This window comes from Plodia interpunctella, chromosome 5 (assembly GCF_027563975.2).
Source record: "Plodia interpunctella isolate USDA-ARS_2022_Savannah chromosome 5, ilPloInte3.2, whole genome shotgun sequence".
Classification (NCBI taxonomy): Eukaryota; Metazoa; Arthropoda; class Insecta; order Lepidoptera; family Pyralidae; genus Plodia; species Plodia interpunctella.
Genome location: NC_071298.1, coordinates 8,461,008 through 8,486,642, shown reverse-complemented (window position 1 = coordinate 8,486,642; position 25,635 = coordinate 8,461,008). Strand labels below are relative to the sequence as shown.

Sequence of the window (25,635 nt, the reverse complement as noted above, 5' to 3'; positions counted from 1 at the left end):
TAATAAGATATAGTATTTTTATAGAAACACCAAATTACTGACACTCGCTGGCAATGCTTTAGGAAATAGACGAAAATAAAATGTGACGTCATGGTAAGGTAATATACTACTGTATGTACTAAAAGACTAAATTTGTTCAACGGCTACCTTAAATATTGCTTTTATGATTTAAGAAAGTTAGAAATTGTATTCGTACCTTGTAGAGCTTCTAATAACTTCGGTGTTTTAAGGCTCTCTAAATTTCCATGACCCAGTCGATAGCCGTCACCTTTTCCCCACGTATAAACTTGCCCACTGAAAAGCAACGTTACTTTAGTTAGTATATTATAATTAGACTGATAAAAATTGTTACATAAACTTACACCAAAATATAAAAGAAACATATGAACTTGTCTGAAAACTTACAGAAAAAATTAAGTATTTATACAAAATCGATGAAAACGCAACCCTATGGACGAATCCTTAGAATACCAAATGATCAACAAAGTTTTATTGTTAAATGGAATAAATTAATTCCACATATAGTTACATTACAAGTCAAATAAAAGCTTGTAATAAATAAACTCAAAGTAATTAACAGTTTAAGCCCCAGACGGCATTATACATGGCATCCCCAGTATAATATCGTCCGGGGCTCCAAAGGTTAAAGTATAAAGGTCACCCGTCAGTGAGCACGGCGTGCCAGCCGTCGCCGGTGTAGACGCGCGAGACGCGGAGCGCGGCCAGCGCACGCGGCGCGCCGCCCTCGCTGTCGCCGAACACGTGCACCGCGCCCTCCCACGTGCAGCACAGGGTCTGGCCCTCGCCCCAGCCTGCGCACACCCACTTCTGTAGCCTAATGTCGACATGTGACTCGCTAACCTAACTAAGCCCTGACTTTCATCAATGTTGCCTTGAAACAGCCGAACTGAGAATGGAAAACTTTTGAGTGAAATAAAAAATTGACCCATTATGATTTTTTCGTTTCAATTTGAAAAGCTAAAATTTAAAAATATTATGATATTTTAGATAAAGCAATTAGATTTTTTATTATCAATTACGATTATTCGACAAATAATCGACATTAAGCACTTACCTAAAGCTACGTCGATGACTCGCTCGATGTTATGTGCGCTGAACGATACGGGCTGAGGAGTGAGACAGCTCTCCAGAGTGCCGTGACCAAGTCGGCCTTGTGCGCCTTTGCCCCAAGTGTATAGAGCGCCGCGGGATGTAATCACGGCACTGAAAAAAAAATTACACCTAAACAAATCGTTGATTGATAAAAACTTATTGATGTATATTAGCCTACATATAGCTTTTCTAAAAAAACACTAGCGACATCCTAGGGGGTACAAACGGGGGGCATAGACTAAACATGTCATATACCTGCAGGCGGTCCCTGCGGTGACCCTGACGACCTCATGGTGCGCAAGGTGGTGTATGGCGGCAGGGGCGTCGCGGGGCGCCGTGTCGCCGTGCCCCAGGCGCCCGTCCTCGCCGGCGCCCCACGACCATACGCCCCCGTCCTCCGAGCAGCACAGGAAGTGGCGCCCGCTGCCGTGGCACGCCACTTGAATTATTGTCTTGTTTTCTAGACCTGGAAAATAGTAACGTGCTTTAGGACTTAATATATCGAATTTTAAATTCATTTTAATTACATATAAAGCTTTGTTACTACTAGTTAATGAACAGTAAACAACCGTTTCATGCAACTATCATCGTTTCTCATTTGCCACTTCTGAGAAACATATTGCCGTTTTTCCCGAAGGAGAAACAGTCAAAAGCATGAGGCGAAGGTTTTCCATCTTAGGTGTAATATTCTGCCTTAATAAATAAAAATTTAAAGAAAAAAAATCTAAATTTCCCTTATATACCATATAATCTACTATAAAGTTTTCTTAAATTTTATTAACAGTTTTATTTATATAATAGAATATACATAAGAAGAATTACCTGGTGCGAGGTGCGGCGTCATAGTATCATAAGGGAATGTGTACACAGCACCTTCTTGAGTCAACAGTAATGCTAATTTTTCAGCGCACGCGATCTGCTGGATTCTAAGTGTTCCCAAGCTGATATGTCCAGAACCAACTGAAACCACTTCTTGGGCAGATTCAGTACACTGAAATTTTATTGACATTAGAGACAATATGGTAATCAATATTAATCAAGGGAATGTGCTATTAACTGAAGATTCTTTTTATAGGCAGTGGGCTACCTACAACTCTTTATCTATTTGCCTAATCATTGACTATTTCAAAAATATGAACTTACTGTAACAAATCCTTTCAAAGGAGGCAACAAAGGTGCTCCGAGTCGGTCTAGGTGGCACAGTAATGCGATACCTGCTTTTCTCACTTCCATCAAGCCGTCGCCGCTCGGTAAACTTAGGTCCCTGAAAATTTTAATATTATTAATACTCAACTTTTTCAATAAACATGCCAAATTTTATAATTCTTAGAGTAGAATTTAATTGTCTAATATGAGCCGGATGTCTGAAAATCCGAGGTCTGCTTAAAAATATACTTTTTGAGTTTGACATAGTTTGCTGTGATTTTAAGTTAACCCTATTTTGGAAATGTTGAATAGAACAAATTTAAATTTATAATCTCAATTTAATGTAACTTACCTAAGATAGATTTCTGTAGGATTGACTTCAGTAATTGGTTCGTTGTTCACAATAGGATTAGGCGCCGGCACTTTGGCCATACGTCTTAGAAACGGTCCAAGCGGTGCGGTGCATTCTTCTAGAGTTATCCTAAAACAATCATTTAAATTGGCTAAATAATTATGTATGGTTTCTGTTTTTAACTGCATAAATATAAAACTTATTAAAGGCATGATTCACCATTTGCTCATAAAGTATCTGAAGGCTTATATGTAACATATCAAACACTGATAGCACACTGTCAGACAGACTTCTCTAGTAGTAAATAGATCTGTTAGATTACAATTAACATGTTTTATCAGAAAATAGTGTAAAAATATGTTATATATATACTCTAAATAACAATACCTATTATCTGGCTGCCTTTTCTGACGCGGTGGCAAGGTAACTAAAACATCTGCAGCTTTCAACAAAGCTGGCAGCTCAGCGCGACGGGCACACAACTCCACCCACACACAAAGTGACGTCCTCCAATCACCTAAAGGAACATTACACCCGACTTCTCTGGAACGTAAGGAAAATTGAGGTTGAGTAGAGATACAACAAATCGCAGAGGATATATTTATTTATTTATAAAACTTCAACATTTTATATAACGTAAAAACATAACGAGTTTTTTATAAAACCCTTTATAGAATAAGTTTGCCTTTGTATGGGTCTCTTTTATGATTATTGCTTTCTCTATATGTATTTTTTTAATACAGAGTTTACAAACAAACGTAACTCACCCAGCCACAACTTGATGTAGGAACTTAGCGGCGCTGTCCACGACCTCCGCCCATATCTTCTGCGAACGCGGCGCTTGTTGCGCTGCGCCCGCGCCGGCGAACAGCGCCGCGTCGGGCAGCGCGCGCACCGCGTCCAGTGCGTCACGCAGCAGCGCCGAGCACACGTCCGCGTCCTCGCCGCAACGCCACGCGCGCCGCACCAGTGACAACGCGAGGCGAAGTGCGGCTCGAGCACCGACGCGAGCGAGGCCGAATGCGCTGACACAATATTGTTACATGGTTTGGTTGTACTTTACACAACAATGATTATATTAAATTGTATTTTCAACAATTCCATCAATATCGGCCCAGTGGTGTAAGCTTAACAAACAAAAAAACAGACAGACTTTCACATTTTATATAAATTAGTATAGTTAAACAAGGTGATTGGTGAATGCTGCATAAACCTGAAAATTGTAGATATGGTATGTATTGTATCTGCATTTTCAGAAAAATACCTATTTACTTGTGGAGATAACCTAACAATACAGATATCATTCATGAATACTTGCACTGGACAAAAGCTGCAAGTAGGAAATATTTAACGAAAATAAATAAAAAAACAAAAGGAATATAAACAAATTATAAATACTTACTTTTCGGTATCATCAGTCTGCTCCTCTCCATCTTCTTGACTATCAGTACTCATGTCGACAGGTTTGTTCAAAGTATTAACAACATTGCTAAGGGCTCTATTGCTGACGCCGTGTGGAGGTTTTTTGTCTAATTTGATCTTTTTTACTTCCTTATGGTGATTTTGATCTCTGCAAGGTTAAATTAATTATTTTTAACTTAACTGTTTCCATAAACTAAACTACAATTCAAGCAAATATGATTGCTTATTTAATTCTACAGAAACATACTATTATGAATATAATTAATTTATGTAAAAGACTCAAAATAAATTTAATAAATGAGGTAAATACAATATTAAATATTATTGAACGAAAATCTTATGTTGCTATTTTAGAAATCATAAAGTGATACCTAATAACAGCTACAAGATGTCTATAGCACAGCACTATCAAGCGACGGATCTGAGAAATTAATGGACAACTGACTGCTGTGTTTATGGCTCGCACACGCTGTTCCCATATGAGAGATTCCATGAGATTTTTAAGACATTCAGGGCCTGAAAATGTTTAATTGTTATTATCACATGTTTTTAGTTTTAGCACATTTTATTTAGTTCATTAAATCATATAAGTCATCAGAATAGAACAGTCCAACAGATTTAGAGGCATGAGTTTGACTACTGCATACTTAAACACTAACCTTTTGAATACTTTTACTTTTATAGTAGTGGTAGTATTCATTTAATCTCTTCATTATTACCTATTTCATATAAATAATAAATATATGTTTATATGAAATAGGTAATAATGAAGAGAATAGGTACATTGTAAATTCCAATGTGTACCAATAACAAGTTGTTTTTTATGACAGTCACCAAAAATTGTGAGTTTTTATTTTAAATTTTACAATTCTTTTAGAAAACAGATTTTACAGAAATCAGTAATTGGTAATTGAATATTAAATATGCCTATTTTTGCTAGCAAAATACCCACCACCACATGCAAATGACTGTTCTTTCTCAATTCTTATGGCAACCAAAATGAACAAAACTACTTAATAGGTATGTGAAGAATTAAATACCTATGGATGTTTTTCTTATTAATACCTGGATCTAGTTTCCACTTGAGGTCATCTATTACTTGTATGGAAGGTGGTGGTGCTTTGATTTTTAACTGAAGAGCATGACGAAGTTCCTCCTCAGCTGAGAGAATAGAGCAGGGGGTGCATGCACACCCGGAGTGTGGTCCACACAGCCCATCACAACAGGTGCAGGTCAAGATCTTAAACAATATACAAATGTAAAATAAATTAATCATATGTACTTACATGATTCACAAATACATAGTAAATATTTAAAAACTCCAAAAAGTTAAATTGTTGTTATAGTAACAACAAGACTTTTGTCCATAGGAGATAATAAGGTTTTATTATGTTAAGTGAGAAAGCATAGATTTTATTATGGAAATTTCAAAATATTGTTTGACAAAGCTGCACACATTCATTAATGCATATAAAGTACTTTTTACAAATGGCTGAAAGGGCAAATATAAAAATTATTTATCGGGAACCTTACCCGAAGTCCACAATAATATTTGCCACTGTCCCCAAGTTTCGCTGTAATTCCGGCTCCGTTTACAAGTCCATTTCCGGCGTCAAAATATAGTTCTCTGTCCTGTATGAGGCCATTAAACAAAGAACTTAATGAATCTGGATCATGTAGGGCATCCTGTAAGTCAGGATTTAACCACTTGGCATCCAAATGCAGCTGAGGACGAAATATGAAATCGTCGTGTTCGTCAGGGACAGACATTTTCGCAACCGGCGTTTGCAACACACTTGTTAGACCATTTTCATAAAAATTCTATGAGTAGTATAAGTCGATCAAAGATTTGGAAACGTAATGTTCTTATTCTTCATTTTGTTAATAATATAAAATAATGTTTTACTAACACGAAAATATACACGATCAATCAATGGAAATCCGAAAACTGACAAAATGTGACTGTCTCTGTCAAAAATAGGTAGATAGGTCCATTTTACGCACTTGGTGCCAAAGATAGACTAATAAAGATAGAAAAAAATGGTAAATCCATGGAATTAGTAAGTACAACGGTTGTACGAAGTACGTACTAAATCCATGGCAAATCCACAGATTTACAAACATTACTTCAATTACGTGTAATATTTTTAAATCTGTGGTAAATCCCACCCGTGAAAAACTATACAGTTAACAGTTTTTCACGGATATGATTTACCATTTTACCCACTATTTCGATGGACAAAAAATTCAATGGAAAAAACATGTGGCTGTGTTTTCCTTTTTTTACACTTTCCTTGGTCTGAGGTTGCAGGTTACCAAGTTAAGATTGACTACTTTTTAGTGATTTACTTTATAGTAAATAATTTAGTTTTTTGACACTTGACTACTGAAAACTGTCAGTGTCAAACTCAATCAATTTCAATTCAATGATCAATGGATGGTGTAGGTACCTAGGTATTGTGTGTGTGGTATTAAGGATTTGAATTAAATAATAGTAATTTGTTGTGATTTTGAAGTCTTAAACATCGGGCTAAACTGCCCTGATGGATATTGATATATTTGTTGAGAATAAAGACTGCCTCTACGGTAAGTACAACGAAAATTAACGTTATTTACGTCCCCGGTTATGATCACAACAATGTGCTTGCTAATTACACGTGTTATCGACCTCAGTTTGTTTCATTGTCCTTGATGAAGCTTTCTGTTTATAGTCTAATAATTATACGCAATATAAGCCACGTAAGCAACAGTTTCATTACATTTTATTTGTAACAATAGGTGAAAAAACATGTAAATAGATCCAATATCAAAGTATTTACATGCCATATTGTTCTGTGTATTGGATTCACAGGAAGTGAAACATAATCAATCTGTTTATTCCGACAAACTAAATGTTTGTAATTATCTGAAATATCTTTACAAATAATAATTTACCTCATATCAGAAGGACAATCAAGTAAAAAGCCCTTTTGGTATAAATAATGTTTGTAAAATTAAACTACTAGTTCAACTGAAATTTATAATCTATACCAACTAGTATTCTCTATAGTACCTAAGAAAATTGTTGTTTTCTTAATTTTACTGTCATTGTGGTCATTAAGATCACAATGCTCAGCCATGAGGAATACTACTTAAGGAGAAAGATACTATATTACCTAATTGGAATTGAAAAATTAGCTTGCATACAAAGAGTATGTGGGTTCATTTGAATATTCTTTTAGTAACTTAGAACATAAATGCTTTGGTTTCTCTCTATTTCATGAAATCCATTCATTCATCAATTTGTTTATAATTTTAGGGGCAGACTTATTGGATGAGTTGACAAAAGATTATCAGTGGTCATCCCTCCTAGATGCAACAGATGCATCTCCCAGTGAAATTTTAGCAGATGCAGCTTTGGTCTCGCCATTTTCACCTCTCCTGAGTGTCAAGTCTTCCCCAAATGAGAGTAGTAACTCTGATTCAGGGAGTGAAGATGATTCAAAAAAGTACTATCTATCTCAATACTTTCCTCTTATAAAGTATATTATCTATTAACTCTAAGACAGCCTTTTATTTATCTAACAAAACATTTATTGATCTACTTGTTATCTTATATTGAAGAATAAATAAACTCAATGATGCAATGACATAATGTTGGAAAAACAGATAGACATAATTATAATTTACTTAAAATATCTAAGTATTAATTCCATTACTCCTTTACTTCAATTTAATAATTCCAATATAAATAATTTCCATTTGTTTATTTTTAGTGGTTCCTGTTGTACATCCAACCGTCAGTCATCAGAGTCTCCTTTGGATTGGATCACTAATTTTAGAGATGAACTACCAATTGACCTGAAAATTGAGGATGTTGATTTATTTTTACAAAAAGCAGGTATGCATTTGTATTAACCCTTTCACAGAGACTAAACAAGAAACAAAACTTCTTTTGTAATTATAATTGTTATAATGTCTGTAGATGTAAAGTATCCTGTAAAGGGTTAAACATATTGAGGGCCTGTTTCACCACTAGCTGATAAAGTATCTGATAGTATATGTATAAGTAAAATATTGAACATAAATATTATGTTTTATACGTTGGATATGGCTAACTGGCCATTCATTCACATTTGTTATTTATTTATATCTGTCAGTTTAAAATATGATGTTATATCAGAAAGTGTTGAAACAGGCCCTTATTATAACTGAAACTGCTTGTACCAATTGGTTCCATTTTTTCTTTGTAGTGCCAGTTCAAACACCAAAAGATGAAACTAAACCAAATGCATTTGAGATAAAAGGACCTGTAATGTCCATAGAAAATGGTATCATTAAGGTAATTTTTATTTCTTGTCCTAACATTATAATATGTATAAACAGAAAATTGTATTAGTTATATCTCAAATCTTGTATTCATTTCAGGGTGTAAAACTTGAAAATGAAGGCTGTGATATTCCAGTAGAGTCAACTTACAAATCAAGCAATATCCATAATGGTAAGATTATATAAAATGTTTTTTTTATTCATTCAACATCATTATTGTCAGTGGAGTTCTTTTCATTTCTCTATCTCCAGCCATCTTTTTGACCTCCCTGCGTGACACTTATCTTGCTCTCTCCTTTATTTATCCTAGTTTGGTCCATATAGCCCTAGTTCATATAAATGTAATTGTAACATAACATATAACTAAACTCACCGTCACCAAGTTGTATATATTTTATGTAAATTAGCTACTTGCACAAGTTATTAAATAAATGTGTGAAATTTTAAGAGAAGACAAGTATGGTTGACACATAAATACATATATTTTTACATTATGCTATGTAAGAAAGTGATATTATTGAGGAAGAATTAATTTTATCTTTTTTATTACATTAGGAAATAGTGTTTCTACCAAGCATTTATTATTATGCTTTTATTTACTAAAGTTACTTACATATATTTATTGTTAACTTACATTTAACTTAATTTTAGCCTATAACAATAACCTTATGGTATATGTCCTATAACTATTGTATATTTTTAACGTATTTTTGTATGTGATATTAAAATTTTCAAATTAAATATACACGATATATTTTTTATTCATTATCATCTGCCCAAAGCTTGGTTGGTCAAATTGTTTGTAGAGTATTTATTTCACTAAGAATTCCCCATTTGTCTTTGAATTATTATCAGGAAATCATAAAATTATTAAATTATCTAATATGAATGTCATTAAATTATTCTCAGGAAAGAGTTACCTGCAAAATGCATACTTTAAAGTGGTCAATGAGAATACCCTACCTGTAACAAAAGAAAATGGTCAGATAGTACTGAATGACCAAATTAAATTAGTAGTTGATCAGAAAAAGCTACCCAGTATACTGAAGAGGCCACAAGTATTAGGGAATAGTAAGCCAAGTATTGTGATTCCTTCAGAAAGTACAAAGGGCGGGAAAATAGCTATATCTCCCCTACCACAGACCAATATTAAGAGCACAGGTTACCAAGTTAAGGTAAGAGGTTTTTGAAAAGTGATATCCATACTGTTATAAAAGATTTTTGAAATCCTGTTACAATTTCACATTATTCATATTCCAGCTGTCGCCGCCTAGAAGCAATGTTGTGATAAATCCAAAACCAGTTTTAGCTAAGCCGTCTAACCCACTTGGTGGCGTACAAAATGGGTCGCCTTGCAGTGATGTAGAAGCCATACCTGTCCCAAATGCAAACTTGAGTAATATAAGTGATGCTGAGATCATTCGAGCTGTTAAGAAGCAGCAGCGAATGATCAAGAACCGGTATGCTTTCATTATGTTTTTGTACTATACAAACATTATAACATTTTCCAAGTGTATATTTTTGAACCATTGTTCATATTAATAGATTTCATGCTATTGTTATGATTTTCTACTTCCGATATAACATAAATATGATTCAATAACTTGTCTTCCAGAGTAGTCATTGCCTCATACATTTTTCATAAATTTCATTTAACATTTATAAACGAGATACCTATCAGAGCCACCGTTGACCGTTTGACCTCCCTGTACAACACCACTCTTACTCTCCATTATTTGGTCATTACAAGCCATTCTTGGTTCTATTTTGCTTTTTAATCAGATCATCATACACATATATAAACATGAATTGCAGTGAATCAGCTTGTCAATCACGGCAAAAGAAGAAGGAATACGTAACAGCCCTCGAACAGCAACTATTGGAGGCGCAGCAAGAGATCGCGCGACTGAGGCTTGAGAACAAACTGCTAAGAGATCAGCTGGAAACCAACGGCAGAGGCCGAAAGGTAAATATGTAATAACTATCTCATGATTATTTGTTTAATATGATACATCATGATAATAGTATGTCAGTTACATTTATTATTATTTTTAGCTACATTTTTGTAAATTTAATGAGTGTAAACGTCTTAATCTTTCTTATCCTACTTCCTACTATGTTATAAATGTCTAATGTTTGAATGTTTGTTAATCAGCACACATCTACTGGATGGATTTCAAAGAAATAATTTTCTTCAAGAATGTCCTGATTCGCCCTGGACAGTGACTGGTGGAAAAGTAAGGGCTCTTGAGGTGGAAGTAAATACTACAGGCTAATTTAAAATAGCACAGCGTACTTTTTGTCTCAAAATTCTTACAGGAGTGAAACTCTGGAGCGCAACTACTTATTATTAATTAAGCACAGTGTAAATACCTGATATTTTTCAGATACCGCGCCTGGATGCGTCACTGCTGATACCCAAAAAGAATATCGCTGTTATTTTCGCTATGGTGTTTATGGTCTCGTTAAACTTTAACGTATTGGGGTAAGTAACCTGCGAAATACCCCTAAATGTATTTTCAGGGCTTGACATAAATCCAACCTCTCTGAGAGTGTTATAAGTCTAAAGATAAAGAAACTGATATCATACTTTTTGTATTTCTTTTGAATAAATAAATAAATAAATGAAATACCTAATTATCAAATTGTGTACCTAACAAGTTAATAACTTTATTTTAATATAAAATTTCAACATTGTTTTATAATCATTATATATTTTTTCTCAGGTGGAACTCCAAGCCTTTTGTTGGCCCTACGTCTCCACACAGAAGCACGCGGCATTTATTATGGTCGGAAGATAATATAGCCGATGTAGCTGAAGGTGAAATTTATATTTTATTATGTTTACTTACCACAAAGTTTTTAATCTATTTTTTTTTGAAAGGGCTTTTATCTACACAAATATGGCAGCTCTATCGTAGCCTACAAAGAGTTATTACCACTTAAACAATGTGAAACACTCTATTGCACATAAATACTTAAAATTATTTACTCTAATGGCGGTCAGTATGCAATTTCTTTCAGGCAACTTTTTAGACATTGGTCAGATACAGCTTCTATTGAGCATGTATATATTTGAAACTCAAATAAAAATATAAAGTTTCGTATATTCCAGTGAACGACCAAATACTTAATAGGACATATGGTGCGGACTGTCAGAATGCGACGGTAAACAATATCAACCAAACAGAGAGCATCAGGATAGCTGGAGAACTGAACAAGTGGATCGGCGGAGGGAAAACGCTCAACTGGACTTACGACGTGCCGCGGAGAAAGAGCAAAGTTTATACAAACGAAGAAAGGATCAGTGGTAAGGATATTATGTTAAATTTGGTCAAGTCAAGCCCTTCGCTAATATATAGTAGAAAAATAATATTGCTGAAAATATTTTACATCAAGCTTCATTGGATACTGAGCCTGGTTCATTTTAATTTATTTCACAATGGACACAATGAAATAAACAATATATATTAATTTCAGGTGGTTTATTAGACACATACAAATTATTCAACAAACTGAGCATAGAAAACAATTTGATAGAGTTACCAACTGCTAGAATTCAAGGCAAAAACGTAAGAGAGAAGTCTCAGTTGCGTCGAATCAGGCGCAGGGAACTGGACATAGCAGATCATGTGATTGGCTACGAAGGCTTGTACCGCAAGTCGAAGAGAAAAACAGTGGACGATTTTGACATGGGGGAGTGGAATGATTTACTACAAGCTCTGCAAAGGCGTGACGATACATTCTATGTTGTCGGCGTCGGGAAAGGAGAACATCTCTTACTTCCAGCTGTGTCACATAATGTTACTAGGCCGCCGAAGATGGCACTCATCTTGCCGGCCAGAGGAGGCAATGGTAAATATTTTTTCGTACTAATATATTGGCGAAAATCTTAACATAAAAAAGGCGTATGTCGTATGTACTGCAGTAGAAAAACAGTGTCCTTATGTACAAAAAAATAACATTAATATTTCTCCTTTCAGATTCGGTCACAACCGATCACGTGACGTTGATGCAGATAGAATGTTCTGTTGTCAACACAACACTAGTTAAATTAAAATCAGAAACATTACCTAGAAGTGTGAGGAAAAAGGATGCAGGACTAACAAAATCCTCATTCAAAGAGCAAGAAAACAACAAAACTGGCAATAACAGCGAAGGGCAGGCTGTTGATTCCAGTATTCGAAACGGACTACAAAATTCGAGTAACATTCCAAAACTCCCAGCTAAGTTAAAACATCAACATGTTGATGTCAGAGATGATTTATTCGCTCAATATTTATTTTCTAAGTATGAAGAGTCTAAAACTGACAGTTCTGTAAATAAAAATAAATTTGTTGGAAATAATACTTAAAACGTGAGTAGAGTGTGATATACGCGTGTGTTTTAATATGAATAAGCAATAATAACATAGTGTATTCTTTTGTAATAGGAAGGTTTGTTCTCTTTAGCTTTTAAGGATTTTCCACAATTGGGCAATATTATCTATGACTAGATATCGTTAACATTGTGCGGGTGTTTTTATATGTACGTAGATACATCAATGAAATGGCACTAAAAATAAGCCTTGCATGAGAGCGACAGATATAGAGATTTCACTGGTGAAAATACCACAAAAGATTTATAATTTCACTAGGCGCGTCGCGATAATACTGACATTGACGTTTGTTTTCTTGTCTTACTAATGAAATATAACAAAAATATGGAAATAAAAATATTTTGTAAGAAAAGTTTGTTGATAGATCTCAATATAATACTAATTTAAAAACTATACTTTTATATTTTTACATTAATAGACATTCCATTACACACATTAACACAATGTATGCAGTCCTTCCCATTTGGGCCTGAGCCACAAGTTGAGATCCCCACAAACGTCTTTACTAACTTACCTTTTCTAGTTGTGTATAAAATTTTACTGCAAAATCGATTTATATGTGAATGATTAGTGAATTGTTACTGAAAATATTCAGGCAAGTTGACCTGACTATGATAAGGTTGATAATTTGATAGTTTTGATTTTTTCTTTATTCAATTGTTATTTATAAAATTCAAAATTAATATTTCTAAGGGTAATTTTCAACTGTTTTTATGACAGTTTGCATAACATATAGACAGTATGAAGGAACATAGGAAGTGAAGTGTAGAGTTCTTTAATGCCTACAAATTCCATGAGTGCCCCCTATTCCTGAAGTGAAATGGCGTAATAATACAAAATATTGTATATAATTTATTTTACATCACAATTTATTGACAGTTATTTATGTAATGTAATTAATTAGATTCAAATGTATGTGTAAGTCTGCCTCTAGTGCAATATTAATGAATGACAGAATACTTGAAACAAATTGGAAAGCTTATTTTTCTTGCCATCTTATTCTACAGTAGCGACTCTTCCGGTAAAAGATGGACCAGTGCTTTTCATTCATATTGCACAATATAATTGTTTTTTTCTAGGGCCCGCCTGCTATGTCCACACAAACAAATGTATTTCTTTCTCTTTTTTCCCGACGGTAGGAAAGGGTTATTGGCATACTGTAATGTTTAAAATAGAAACACATTCTATCGTCTTCATTGGCTCGGTGTGAATAGAGCGCAAGAAATTGTTACAAAAATGTAATTAGGTACTAATTTAGTTAATTATTTATAATATTTTATCATTTGTTACTTTCATTTTACCTTATTAGATTACTGCTTCAACACAAGTAAGTATTATTTAATTATAAATTAATATATGGGATTTCTATATTGTTTACGACTGCATTATGTCTGAAGATTCAAAGGATATTGACAAAGACATCCCCATCCCAATCCCAATATAATAACGTTTTACATGAATAAATTTATTACGCAATAACTTAGTTTTTCTTTACTTGTGTTGAACCCAATGAGCACACTTTTGAGCTAAAAACCTTTTTAGTGGCTACTTGAGGCTGGTTCTAGGACACATTCTTTATTTACTAATTATTTGGGCAAATGTTTCTTTTTCGGAATTATTTAGATGAGAAAAGACTTCTTCTTTTCTTGTGTTATGATTACATCGTTCACCAAAACGATTATTTTGCCATCGTCAAGATTAAGAATAGCACGGTATAGCAAAAAGCATAAATTAACAATAATATTAAATCTTAAAAATCTAAGAATATGTATCGACGCATAGCCAAAAGATTTTGTTCCTTGTTGAGTGTGTCATACATATAGCTACACTGGCGTCAGATTTTATTGAAATGACCTAAAGGCATCTGACGTATTATTCTAATTACCTACCGCCATATCATACTAGGAACTAAACATTCAACTTCAACGAACGTGCTGCCGGTTTCTCTAAGATGTTTTCCTCACAAATACTTATATGAATATCCTAAAATTATAAATGCGAAAGTAAGTTTATTTCCTCTTCACGCTCTATCTACTCAACCAATCTTCTTGAAATTTTCATACATGTACTTTTGTTTGAAATATGGAAAGTGACACAGAGTACCTTTTATCCCGGAAACATAACGTGGGCGAAGCCACGAGCATAAGCTAGTTTCTTATATATAGGGTTTTCTTTTACCGGAAGCACAAACTCGTGGCACGGAATTCGAATCGCGCGATCTGTGAATGTGATTGAAATGTCCCAGCATACGCCGAGAATTAAATAGTTCGATCTGTGAATGTGATTGAAATGTCCCAGCATACGCCGAGAATTAAATAGTTTTCACAGTTTTAACTTTTTATATCATAGGCCTACCTGTACCTACCGCTTCACGATATACCTACCACCACAGAAGAACATTACAATGTAATTATGTTCTTCTGTGGTGGTAGTATGTATATATGCTTTTAGGTTGTTATCGACTTGTTATCGATTTTGGTAGCACATTTGCTAAGATCACACCGGGTTCGATTCCCATTCAAAATCAAAATTTTTAATCATGTAGCGGGAGCTAGGTGATTATGCTCGACCGCCACAAAGGGAAGATATTCCCGCCAGGCTAGGTGTTGCGCCTGGGGAACCGCACGGCCGACGGTGTTATGTCGGAGGTTGTATTTATGTTTCCAATCGAAAACGCACTGTCTGCGCGGTCTAGGCTTGTTAGCTGTCCATAGTGAGTCCATAGTGCCATCTGTCGGTAGTGTCCTGGATCACTTGTGTGGCTTATTATTCGTTGTGTTTGGTCGGCTTTTTACATCTGCGCCGTTGTGCATGTGGCGTGGTAGATGTCGCCACAATCTCATTAAAATGTATTAAAAATCATGTATGTAGGTTAATGTGACATCTATTCTATAAATTGTAGGAAGTAGAAATAAATACTACAAATAAGTACAAAAAAAGTTTGTTTTGTCGGGTACCTTGAGATAATGCATGCTTCATGTTTAGCTTACCGAGAAAATAAAAATGTCAATTTTGATAGTTGCCTGCCACTGTCTGCTTGACATTAGTAATGAATAGCATTTGATAACATTTCGTTACCTATAACCTCTCTTCTATAGGATTATGTGAAAAATATGTCCTAAGTTTAGATCTCTTATATTTATTTATAACGGTATAATGAACTGCATAAGATTATTTAAATCAATACAACGGTCTCAATATTCATTTTTGCAAACTGCAAAATATGCCATAAATTTTAATCATCCAATTAAGTTTTCGGAGACAGAGGACCGATGGAAAGAAAAGGATAATGTTTCCAATAAATGGCAGCTGATTTACAAGGGCCCTATGGAGCCTTCACTAAAATTTTTATCTGCGTATATTACATTTTCCACAGTTACGATTGGCTGCAGTGCTATCTATTATGCAGCTTTTCAGTTTGATGTAGCAACAATGAACGACCCTGTGGTGCTTGGAGAAGATGTTGTAATAGCAAACAGTGCCGTAGAGTGCCTAGTATATCTAGGCGCTTTTATTATATTCCATACAGCTATTAAAATACTATTGTCCAAATATGTAGTAAGATTGTACAGAGATGGTGACAATTATTTGGCTATATTTAGAGGACACTTTTTCAATTCTATCAAAAAACATCACTTCCATTTGAATGATTTTAGGAAACTGAGTCCTACATTTGTTGTTTCTTGGGGTGATGCCAGATTTGGCCTTGGCAAAAAACATTCTATATTGCTAGAGAACTACTTTAAAACTCCAAATGACTTCAACTATCTGTTAAATAAGAAAAACGCAGATAGTCCTGAGAGTGAAGTAAAGATTTAAGATAATAGCAAATACAAAAGAAATAAATTATTTACTTCCCAAAATTGTGTATTATTAGCTCAATATTGATTTGTGTATTTCACCCTTCTGTAGCATAAGATTTATATATATATAATTAATTTTATATAAAATTTATAGTTGACTGCATTTGTTCACCTATTGTTCATTTATTTTGTGTGATTAAGTATTTCTCCATGGAATCATTTTAGACTCCTTATATGACACAATTTTGTATCAAACATAACCATATAAAATACTCGAAGTTAACATGTAGTAGGTGTATCTTAATAAAAAAATACTGTAGCTCTTTTTATATGAACTTAATAAAAGTATTAATGAAATTAAATACATTTATTTAATCTACATTACTAATTAATTTTGTAAATATATCTAAAATCCACCAGAAAAACCAATATTCCATTTTTCTCTTGAATCCTTTTTGATTGTAGTTGAGTCCATCTTTTTAGCATCCATGTCAAATTTATCCAATGCTTCTATCTGGCTTTCTTGTGGCTTTAATGTTTTTGTAACTAGACACTGTCCATTTTCCTTGAGTACTGTATAGTTTATATCTTCTTCTGTTGGTTCTCCATATGGGAAGGTTATAGGAGTCACTTTAATAAGATGCTTCACTTTCCACAACCTCATATTAATCTCAGGAATATTTTTGACAACAGTGACTCGATTCTATAATAAATATGAGTATAGATGTAATAATATATACAAAATAAAATTAGGTATTGTTTATTAAGTATGTTTTATGAACAAAACTTGTTGCACCACACCAGCAGGTTTCCTAATGGTATGAGTTGGGCTCCTTTCAGTAGACAGAGTTACAGGAATAATTCATGCAGAAAAAAATATGCAAAAGAGGCACGAAGCAATAGCATTATACACTTCTATGGCTTAAAAAATAATTAAGAGTGTTAACATTTATCTTCTTAAAAAACATATATACCTTTTCATTGATTTTCAATTCATCTAAAATTTTCTTCTGCCACCAAGGGAAGTGTTTAGAAGTTTTGATTCTTTCTACTCTGAACAATTTTGATGGTGTATATTCAGGGTCAGTGTATGTTTCAGGATTTCTGAAAATAAGGGAAAGTTAAATAATATACATAAAAATAAAGTTGTAAATGTTACACTTCTCGAGATATACTTAAATCAAAAGGTGCTCACAAAAACAAAGAAAATAATAAAAAGTTCAGGGCAGCAGAGCCGACAGACTCTTGTGAATCTGCTCAGATTAAAAATAGCAAAAAATAATAGAGAGACATATCAGATTGATAGATACCTACCCTATGCCCTTTGTAGTTCCATACTGTGTAGGGAAACAGTATGGAACCCTATAAAACTACTTACCTAGGATAATAAACTATACCACCAGGATATCGTATTCCACCTGGAGCCTTATATCCCTTCGAACGTGACAGCACAGTAAGTGGATTAAATGTTTGCAACAATTGCCTATTCATGGTGTATAAAATTTACTGTAATATATTGTAAGAATTTAATTAAACTAACATAAAAATATAACCTAACCATCCACACTGAGTGACAGTGACATAACCTACTTAGATATTGACATTTTTACAAATATTCCGATTTCGTGCTAGACATGTGCTTGACGATCACGATTGTGTTTTACTATGGACTTGAATCATTTAGCAAATTTGTATTGTATTTAACACTTTGTGTTCTGAAAGCCTATTCGATAAATCCTTCCTTTTTCCTTTAAACTCGCACCACGATTGCGTAGAAGGTATTTTTGGTCGTAAATCTGCAACAATATTGAAAATAGGCGCTTTTTGCCTACATGTATGTATTAGTTGTATAATTGCGCTGAGCTTTGCGTAATATGCCCTATTCCTTCAATGTAATATTTTTATGTCTGTGACTAATTCCATGGCATAAATTAATTTGATTCCTGACAGTAAAAAAAAAAGAAAAAGTCAATTTTAAGAATTTATGTCAATGTTATGTCATTTTTAAATTACGGCTTCGTTTTTTTTTGTATTGTTGTTTTGCATTTTTGTGTTGATCTAGTTTTTAAAAATCACCTAATAATTAATTGTTTTTACTTTGCTAATAAAATTGATTTTAATTATATCATGTGTCTCATACTAGTTTATTTATCATTGTTTATTGTTTTATGCTGAAAACTTACGTTATAAGCATTCTTCATGAAGAAAGTTCGGTTTCTTGCCTGTGAAACCGTCGATATGAACGATTCAGAGTGTCACTCCCCTCGCCCTTTTCTCGAAAAGCGAGTAAACATTGAAGATATAGGTCTCTGTTACGATTACCCCAAACCTGTAGCATTTTCGCTTGATCCAGTGCATAGATTTGAAACCAGTAACTGTTCTCCTTATCCTTTGGTGGATCGAACTAATTTAGATGATTCAATTAGTACAGGGCCTAGCTGGAGCCCTTCGAGTGAATTGGAGCTGAGTATGTTGGATGCAGGATATCATGAGCCAAGGAAGCCCCCGCTGAATCTAAAATTATTTGAGCCTCATTTACCTTTTAATTCAAACAATGATGATGACAAAGATAATGTTCCACCTCAACAACACAACAAACACACACCATCCACACATTCCATTGTTTTGGGGTCTATTGAAAATGCAAGTAAAGAGAATCTTCCGAATAAGATGAATGGGGACAATAGCTTTTTTATTACCAAGGGAAAGTTAAATAAGTTACAAATGCAAAGTTTCACTAATTTACATAGACAGTTCAATAGATTAACTTTAGAAAAGGAAAATAATCCTGCAAGTAAAAAGTTAGACATTCTGAAAATCGGGCAACAAGATTCAACTTCAAGCACAATGGAGAGCAAAAGGCCAGTTATCTTTAATTCCTCTAGCAAAAGTAACCTAACTCACTGTAGTTGTCATCACTGTACAAGAAATGTTGGAGTTTGTGATGTGCCTATTGACAAAGGACATTTAGAAAATAATGTACCTGCTTCAAACCTTCTATGCCAGTGTATGAGGGTACTACCACCCAGCTGCAACTGTGGTCAATGTGCATGTCGGACATCTCAACAAACACATCCTCCTTGTCACACTTCAAATACATATTGTGAACCTAAACCACAGAATACAGTAGATAAAAAATCATGGGCTATAGAAAAGTATGAGCAGATCCAGAACACTGACTGTAATGAGGTACAGAAACCGACTAGTGTCAAAGAAAAGAGAGAGCCTACAGTAGCAGATCTGTTTAAAATAATCAAGCTGCAAAATGAACAACTACAGTTACTTCAAGAGAAAGTTGATAAGGTTATTTCTTCTGGTAACAATAGGCCTACAAACCTTCCTATTCAGAGTTACACCACAGAACATGTCTCAGTAGAGACTATGAACAGTGAGCAGCATAAGATATCAATCGGAGTTATGACCAGTTTTGAAATGGTGAGGACTTCAACAGTTATAAATAAGGAGGTGGTGCAACAAAAGGAAAATTCTCAAATACAGTGTAACAGATCCCAGCTTAGTATCAAAGAAGTAGTGTCAAAATCACCAATTAACATGAACTTTTTGGATGGTATTGCACCTGTGGGAAAGAATATACAAGGAAATGGGAATAGTAAAATAATGACTGGCAATAATGAGGAGAAAACATTTAACGAGTTTAGCCTGTACAATGTTCAGGTGGATAATGCTACCACACCACTCATGTCTCCTGAGCAGACTTTGTATCTAGATGTTAGGGATTACAGTGAGTAAGTAATTTTCAGCCTAAACTTTGATTCTATTATGTACACTAAGTATGAAACTTTTATCAAATAATAATTATAACTTATGTTTTTTACAGTTCTGATAATGGCAGTGATGACCAATCCAATGTTGGGTGGACTTATTATAATAAAGTAATGGTAAGCTGATCAATATTCAACAAAACAAAAAACACAAAAAGAAACAAAAAAAAAAAATGTTTTGCATCTATTAGATGATTTGTTTGTTTTCAGACACATGTGAATGGCATGTTGCAAGACTCTGACATGCCTTCGTCAGCTAGTGCTTTGTATCGAAACACACGTCAACATTGTCTTCAGATGCAAATCGACAAAACTAATGTTAGTGTGACTAAAAGGTAAAAACATAATACAGTTAGGATTAGGACAATGTTAGCATGTGCCAAAATAGGCTAGGCAAAGAAAGTTTTGGGGATTTAACTTTAACTATTCCATAGCAATGTTTACAAACATTTCTATAGCAATGTTAAATATTCAGACCATTAATGTTAAATCTAACTCAAGGTGAGTTGAGTGAGTGAGTAATAGTATTTCATATATGCTTTTGCCGATATAAAATAGCTATGCATTTAGTGAAGTCATCAAACATTTTTACAGGGTAAAATTTGGTGATGATCCACTTGGGATCCACCAGCCGCACATCTACGCGGGTTCGACCGACACCAGTATGAAGATGAACCAGCTCGCGGCCAAGTACCTACAGCGTGCGCCGGCGCCGCCGCAGTTTCAGGCGCCCGCCAAGTCTACTCCTTTTGACATGTCCTTTGCTACAAGAAATTATATGGAGAGGCACAAGTTATTGCAAGGTGTGTTTCTCTTTTGTAGATCCTCCAAAAAAACAACATTTTATACTTATATTATTTGCCAAAGTCAAGGGATTTAAATATATGTATTATCTAGGTTCTGTATAGATATCAGAAGACACCTTTTGTAAGCCGATTTGTTTGTTTGTTCCAGGTGGTCCTGTTTTCCCGAAAGAGCCCACACCAGTCGACATACCAAGATTTTTAGATATAACTGCTTTGAAACAACAACCTAAGTTGTTGTAAATATTTTTTTGACTAGTACATTTGTATACATTATGTAAGTATATTTTTAGAAATAAAATGTAGACATATTGAACAGACATTTATTTTTAAATCTCAGAGAAAATAACAGTAAATCCCTTATCTGTAAAGGTAAGTATATTCTGTTTTTGGAACAGCTGATTTGATTATAATAGCAATATTTTTATTTACATTATATAATTCTGCATATAATACATAGATTTTAAATACATCTCTGACTGTTGATTTCTATATTTTTTTTTATTCAATTTATCACAATCTTTATAGAAATTAAGGACGTACCTACGTGCAATTCGGTAGGCCTTATTACAATAAATAATAAACTACTAATACGGGATAATTAACATTTTCATAATAATATATAAATAAATCTGTAGATATTATTTCAACAGAGGTATTTCAGATGGTACTCACAATTTTCTTGTACTTTTTGACTTATAAAAATAAACGTTATAATTTATGGTATTAATATTTAAATATTTAATAACAATTTATTTTGAAAATAATGTACAGTATGTGTCTATTTTTTACACATTTTTTTTTCTTAAACAGGTATATTTCATATATATATATTTTATAAAATCTTATTTAAATATGCTGCTAACTTATACCTACCCTATTTAATGTACGTCTTAATAATTTATTTCCATACTTCACGTTGCATATCGGTCAAATGAAGAATTATCTTTCACTACTGTATTTTACCGGTAGGTATATATTTGATAATTATATCATAAATTATTATAACAACAGTACATTGATTTCGCTGTTCTATATTTTCAATCCCATTTTATTTTAGCCAAATGACGGCCTCTTATTGGTTACCTATTTACAAAGGCTGAATTATAACACCTATCTAGACATTCACTTGAAAGCTCCCATTTATAACTTACATCTATCAGTTTGGTTCTTTTCATCTTTTTTATAGTAAATTTATTTCGCATGACATCAAGACATCCTACAACTTCCCATGACATTAAGACATGCTAAAACTTCGCATGATATCTAAAACGTTATCTTTTAATGACCAGTATACATAGGTACCTAGGCCAATGTAATACTCAGACTCCAGGTTAGTTACCACAATAAGGTTAATTTAATTTAGCCTGCCTTGCATGCATTCTACTAAGCTAGCTATTAACTGATAGAGCGTTAGAGACGGGGATATTGGTTTTCAGAACCGAACCAGAGTTTGTTACTAACTGAAAGGTGTATTTTGTGTATAATGAGTTACTTAAAAACTGTCTTATCGCCAGATCAAATCTTTTAAGTACTAGGTAGTCGCTAGTATAACAGTAAATTATGGTACGTACTTATGGTACGTAAAATCTTGAAGATTAATACTAAAATGCTTATTATTTACATTGAAGATTAGTATTGTATTAACATCTAAATAAGGTTTCAATTCTCTTGCATCGCAAAATAGTACAGTTTTATATTAAAATCTAGAAAGATAACCAAATTTGGATGGCACTTCTTTTCTGTTGTCGAATAGACATTCAAGAGATAAGAGTCTTTTACACACACTTATCAATTAGATAAAGTACATAAAGTTACGCCGAATCATTCAGAGAAACAAAACTCTGTGGTAACGGATGAGTGTTACTGTTAGAGCAAAATATAATAGATATAATGTGTTGTTTGGACATAATATTATGCCCTACTTAATCACATACCACATATGCACTACCACCAATTATAAATACTTAGCAGTAACATCGACAAATGGTAATGTAGTTTTTTAAAATCCACACGTCTTCCAATCATGCATAAATTAATGTAAAGAGACGTTTTTATAAAATGTATTTCAAAATTGTATTAGTTTAAACCCTGAATGATTGGGCATAAATTGCTAAGTATTTTAATGTTAGTGTAGGTACTATTAAACATCACTTTTATGTCTTACATGGCGCTTTTGACTAGAACTTCACTAACTACGAGATTCAGTTACATCTTAACTAAATTATAAACTATGATATATTTGTATAGACATCAGTAACGTACTGTACACTCTTGTAGATAGTAAGTTATTTTAAATATTTTAAACTTAGTGACAATTTCATGCAAAGTTTAAGACTTGCTTAAACAATTACCTTACATATTGAACAATAAGACATTTGTGTCTTGAGCATTAAATTTTGTGCAGTACATACTTATATGTAATCAATATCCATAAATTGCTTTTGCCCTAGAGGCGTATCATATCAGGTATATTTCGGTAAAATATCAATTCGATACAACAACAATAAAATATATAAATTGAATTAAATTAGGTACTCCAAGGTTCATATAATTTGTTCGCTACTCATTTATCACAATTGCAACAAGTATTCATTCGCCGCTACAATCTATGAGAACATTTACTAACATGCTACAACGTAATATCCATAATATTTGTAATAGTACCGAGCATTGTTACGATTTACGATACGATATTATAAAACAAAAATTCACGTAAAATCTTTTAATTTACGAGCTCGCATATTACGAGCCGGCGAATCAAACGGTGAAGGTATCAATTTTGTCACAAAATAATAAGTTCAAAATAAAAATTCTTTATTCATAAGATAAGGTACATAAGATGTGATATAAGACCTACATTTGTTAATTGACGTCTTTGGAGAAAAGGCTGCCGTGAAGTTTGTTGCGCCGCTTCTTCTTCACCTGCGCTTTGGATGTCGGCAGTAGAGTTTGTTTATAAGTATTTTTTTGACGACGTGATGTATATCATCCTAAATACATCCTACTATTATTATTATTTATTATAAAAAAAACTTCAACAGAGTAATGCCGAGTTTTTGTATTTATAGTTTGTTACGTAGGCGTAATGCTCGTTCCTGTGACAAATAGTTCAACAACACTGAATACCTACCTATACTAAAGTGATTATTAAAATTGTGCACCGTTTCGTTGAGAGCACTAGCCCACTAGTGGTCATCTTATAAAGTCTCGTCGTCGCCTCCGCCGCGAGACTTGCTGTCGAGTCTCAGCTCCGCTAGCCGCTGCCTGATACTATTTGGCCTGGGAATATGTACACGGAAATAGCGTAGATATAGAGAAAATTGTATAAAATATGTATGCTCAAATTTCTAATTTAGGCATATTATAATAACAAATTAAACTTCTTACAATGTGAAATATCTAGGAATTAAAAGGGTATTTTTACCAATATATTCTTATTCTAGTAGCTTAATGGAAAAACTACGTCTTTAAAACGTATATTTTGAAATGTTCAATACGAGTAATTTATTGTTATTATATTTTTCCTAAATATTTGAAAACTAGCATAAAACATGCTCGATTCAATTCAAATCAGACCGTAAACATGCTGCGCTAGGTGTAAACAGTCTTAACATTTTTCGCCACATCGTCGTGGACGCGTACTCACAATCGTTTGTATCATTTATCCAACAAGTACAGTCCGGACATTCAATAACTCATTTTCTATCAATATAATCTTTTAATTATCAATCAAGTTAAGGTACCTATGAGAGAAGTAGGAGGTGAGGGCCTGGTCGGCGGACACGGACTGCCGCTGATACGCGCCCGCGCTGAGGTTGCTCTGCGGGATCTTGTAGATGCGCACGCAGCGCCCGCTGTTCTCCGGCAGAACTGAAATTCCAAAATTAAATTACTATCTTTTGGATATTGAAACTCGATATCGATGGATTGGGCGTTTCCCCGGTTACTTTTCGTCATTCGCCGGAGTTCGATCTGCTTTTCTAATTTTTATTCTACACTTCGCATGGAATCATTATTGTCACATGTATATGGTATGCCAGCCAATAGCCACCGTTTGTATTCTAGATTATTCAAATTATCAAAACGGAAAATATGGCATAAACCGTCACAGAACGTTTTTTCATTTATTGGGTATAGATAATGCCTATTTTTATGACGGGACAGGATATACACATTGTCTATAATTTTACAACCACCTTTCTGACATCAAGTCTTTTTGAGAACGCTATATTATTGCCTGTCGGGTGTTATGTGTGCCTTATTCGTCTCGTACGACGTCCTCACGAGGATATGTAGTGGTTCTGTTCTAGGGCGGGAGCACGCGCGTACCTTGCGGCGAGGAGGGCGGGCAGAGGGGCGGCGCGCGCGCGCGGGCGCAGTCCTGCTCCGAGGAGAGCGAGCTGCTGCGGCTCGACGCTGAGTTGGTCTCCGAGCCGCGGCTGTTCTGCGGCGCCGCCGCCGGGCTCCTGGGATATCAAACATATTATATTTTTTGTTGCCATAAAGTCTAACTAGTGTTGTGAGT

General features: G+C 34.1%; 6 protein-coding genes across 22 annotated transcripts in view; 3 read left to right on the top strand and 3 right to left on the bottom strand.

The window, feature by feature from the left end:
* HERC2 (HECT and RLD domain containing protein 2) overlaps positions 1-5,987 on the bottom strand; it is a 40,463-nt gene extending 34,476 nt beyond the window's left edge. For 3 of the 4 annotated variants that reach the window (XM_053745404.2, XM_053745408.2, XM_053745407.2), the window contains exons 1-13: positions 5,567-5,987; positions 5,099-5,273; positions 4,405-4,549; positions 4,014-4,181; positions 3,379-3,636; positions 2,999-3,154; positions 2,612-2,740; positions 2,257-2,377; positions 1,936-2,104; positions 1,369-1,579; positions 1,076-1,224; positions 662-812; positions 197-294 (exon numbers count right to left, since the gene is read on the bottom strand). In XM_053745404.2, the coding sequence (XP_053601379.1) occupies positions 197-294; positions 662-812; positions 1,076-1,224; positions 1,369-1,579; positions 1,936-2,104; positions 2,257-2,377; positions 2,612-2,740; positions 2,999-3,154; positions 3,379-3,636; positions 4,014-4,181; positions 4,405-4,549; positions 5,099-5,273; positions 5,567-5,803 (2,167 nt within the window). In that variant the 5' untranslated portion in view covers positions 5,804-5,987. The remainder of the gene's footprint in view (positions 1-196; positions 295-661; positions 813-1,075; positions 1,225-1,368; positions 1,580-1,935; positions 2,105-2,256; positions 2,378-2,611; positions 2,741-2,998; positions 3,155-3,378; positions 3,637-4,013; positions 4,182-4,404; positions 4,550-5,098; positions 5,274-5,566) is intronic. The other variant, XM_053745405.2, reaches the window with a different exon arrangement.
* A 467-nt stretch (positions 5,988-6,454) lies between these two features.
* On the top strand, positions 6,455-13,042 carry Atf6. 2 transcript variants are annotated; one of them, XM_053745411.2, is made up of 13 exons: positions 6,455-6,619; positions 7,332-7,521; positions 7,789-7,913; positions 8,266-8,354; positions 8,441-8,513; positions 9,251-9,516; positions 9,602-9,801; positions 10,157-10,307; positions 10,729-10,826; positions 11,068-11,162; positions 11,457-11,651; positions 11,822-12,196; positions 12,325-13,042. In XM_053745411.2, exons 1-13 carry the CDS (start codon positions 6,577-6,579, stop codon positions 12,693-12,695), a joined length of 2,271 nt encoding a protein of 756 aa, XP_053601386.1. In that variant the 5' UTR covers positions 6,455-6,576; the 3' UTR covers positions 12,696-13,042. The 2 variants fall into 2 exon arrangements, with proteins under 2 accessions (XP_053601386.1, XP_064292041.1); XM_064435971.1 differs by lacking the exon at positions 6,455-6,619 and adding an exon at positions 6,742-6,772.
* Positions 13,043-15,765: 2,723 nt separating this feature from the next.
* On the top strand, positions 15,766-16,582 carry LOC128670046 (uncharacterized). The gene has a single exon (XM_053745402.1). The coding sequence runs from the start codon at positions 15,876-15,878 to the stop codon at positions 16,536-16,538; it is 663 nt and encodes a 220-aa protein (XP_053601377.1). The 5' UTR covers positions 15,766-15,875; the 3' UTR covers positions 16,539-16,582.
* A 292-nt stretch (positions 16,583-16,874) lies between these two features.
* On the bottom strand, positions 16,875-18,107 carry mRpL30 (mitochondrial ribosomal protein L30). Its single transcript, XM_053745403.2, has 3 exons — positions 17,901-18,107; positions 17,497-17,626; positions 16,875-17,225 (listed from the first exon to the last, which is right to left on the bottom strand). Exons 1-3 carry the CDS (start codon positions 18,011-18,013, stop codon positions 16,929-16,931), a joined length of 540 nt encoding a protein of 179 aa, XP_053601378.1. The 5' UTR covers positions 18,014-18,107; the 3' UTR covers positions 16,875-16,928.
* Positions 18,108-18,511: 404 nt separating this feature from the next.
* LOC128669921 (uncharacterized) lies at positions 18,512-21,429 on the top strand. 2 transcript variants are annotated; one of them, XM_053745165.1, is made up of 5 exons: positions 18,512-20,268; positions 20,361-20,421; positions 20,515-20,639; positions 20,899-21,107; positions 21,259-21,429. In XM_053745165.1, exons 1-5 carry the CDS (start codon positions 18,722-18,724, stop codon positions 21,348-21,350), a joined length of 2,034 nt encoding a protein of 677 aa, XP_053601140.1. In that variant the 5' UTR covers positions 18,512-18,721; the 3' UTR covers positions 21,351-21,429. The 2 variants fall into 2 exon arrangements, with proteins under 2 accessions (XP_053601140.1, XP_053601142.1); XM_053745167.2 differs by lacking the exon at positions 21,259-21,429 and having other exon boundaries at positions 18,530-20,268; positions 20,515-20,622; positions 20,899-21,063.
* Positions 21,426-25,635, bottom strand: part of LOC128669919 (GTPase-activating Rap/Ran-GAP domain-like protein 3) — a 115,062-nt gene continuing 110,852 nt past the window's right edge. For all 12 annotated transcript variants that reach the window (XM_053745153.2, XM_053745157.2, XM_053745161.2 and 9 more), the window contains 3 exons: positions 25,440-25,576; positions 24,854-24,980; positions 21,426-24,389 (listed from right to left, as the gene is read on the bottom strand). In XM_053745153.2, the coding sequence (XP_053601128.1) occupies positions 24,308-24,389; positions 24,854-24,980; positions 25,440-25,576 (346 nt within the window). In that variant the 3' untranslated portion in view covers positions 21,426-24,307. The remainder of the gene's footprint in view (positions 24,390-24,853; positions 24,981-25,439; positions 25,577-25,635) is intronic.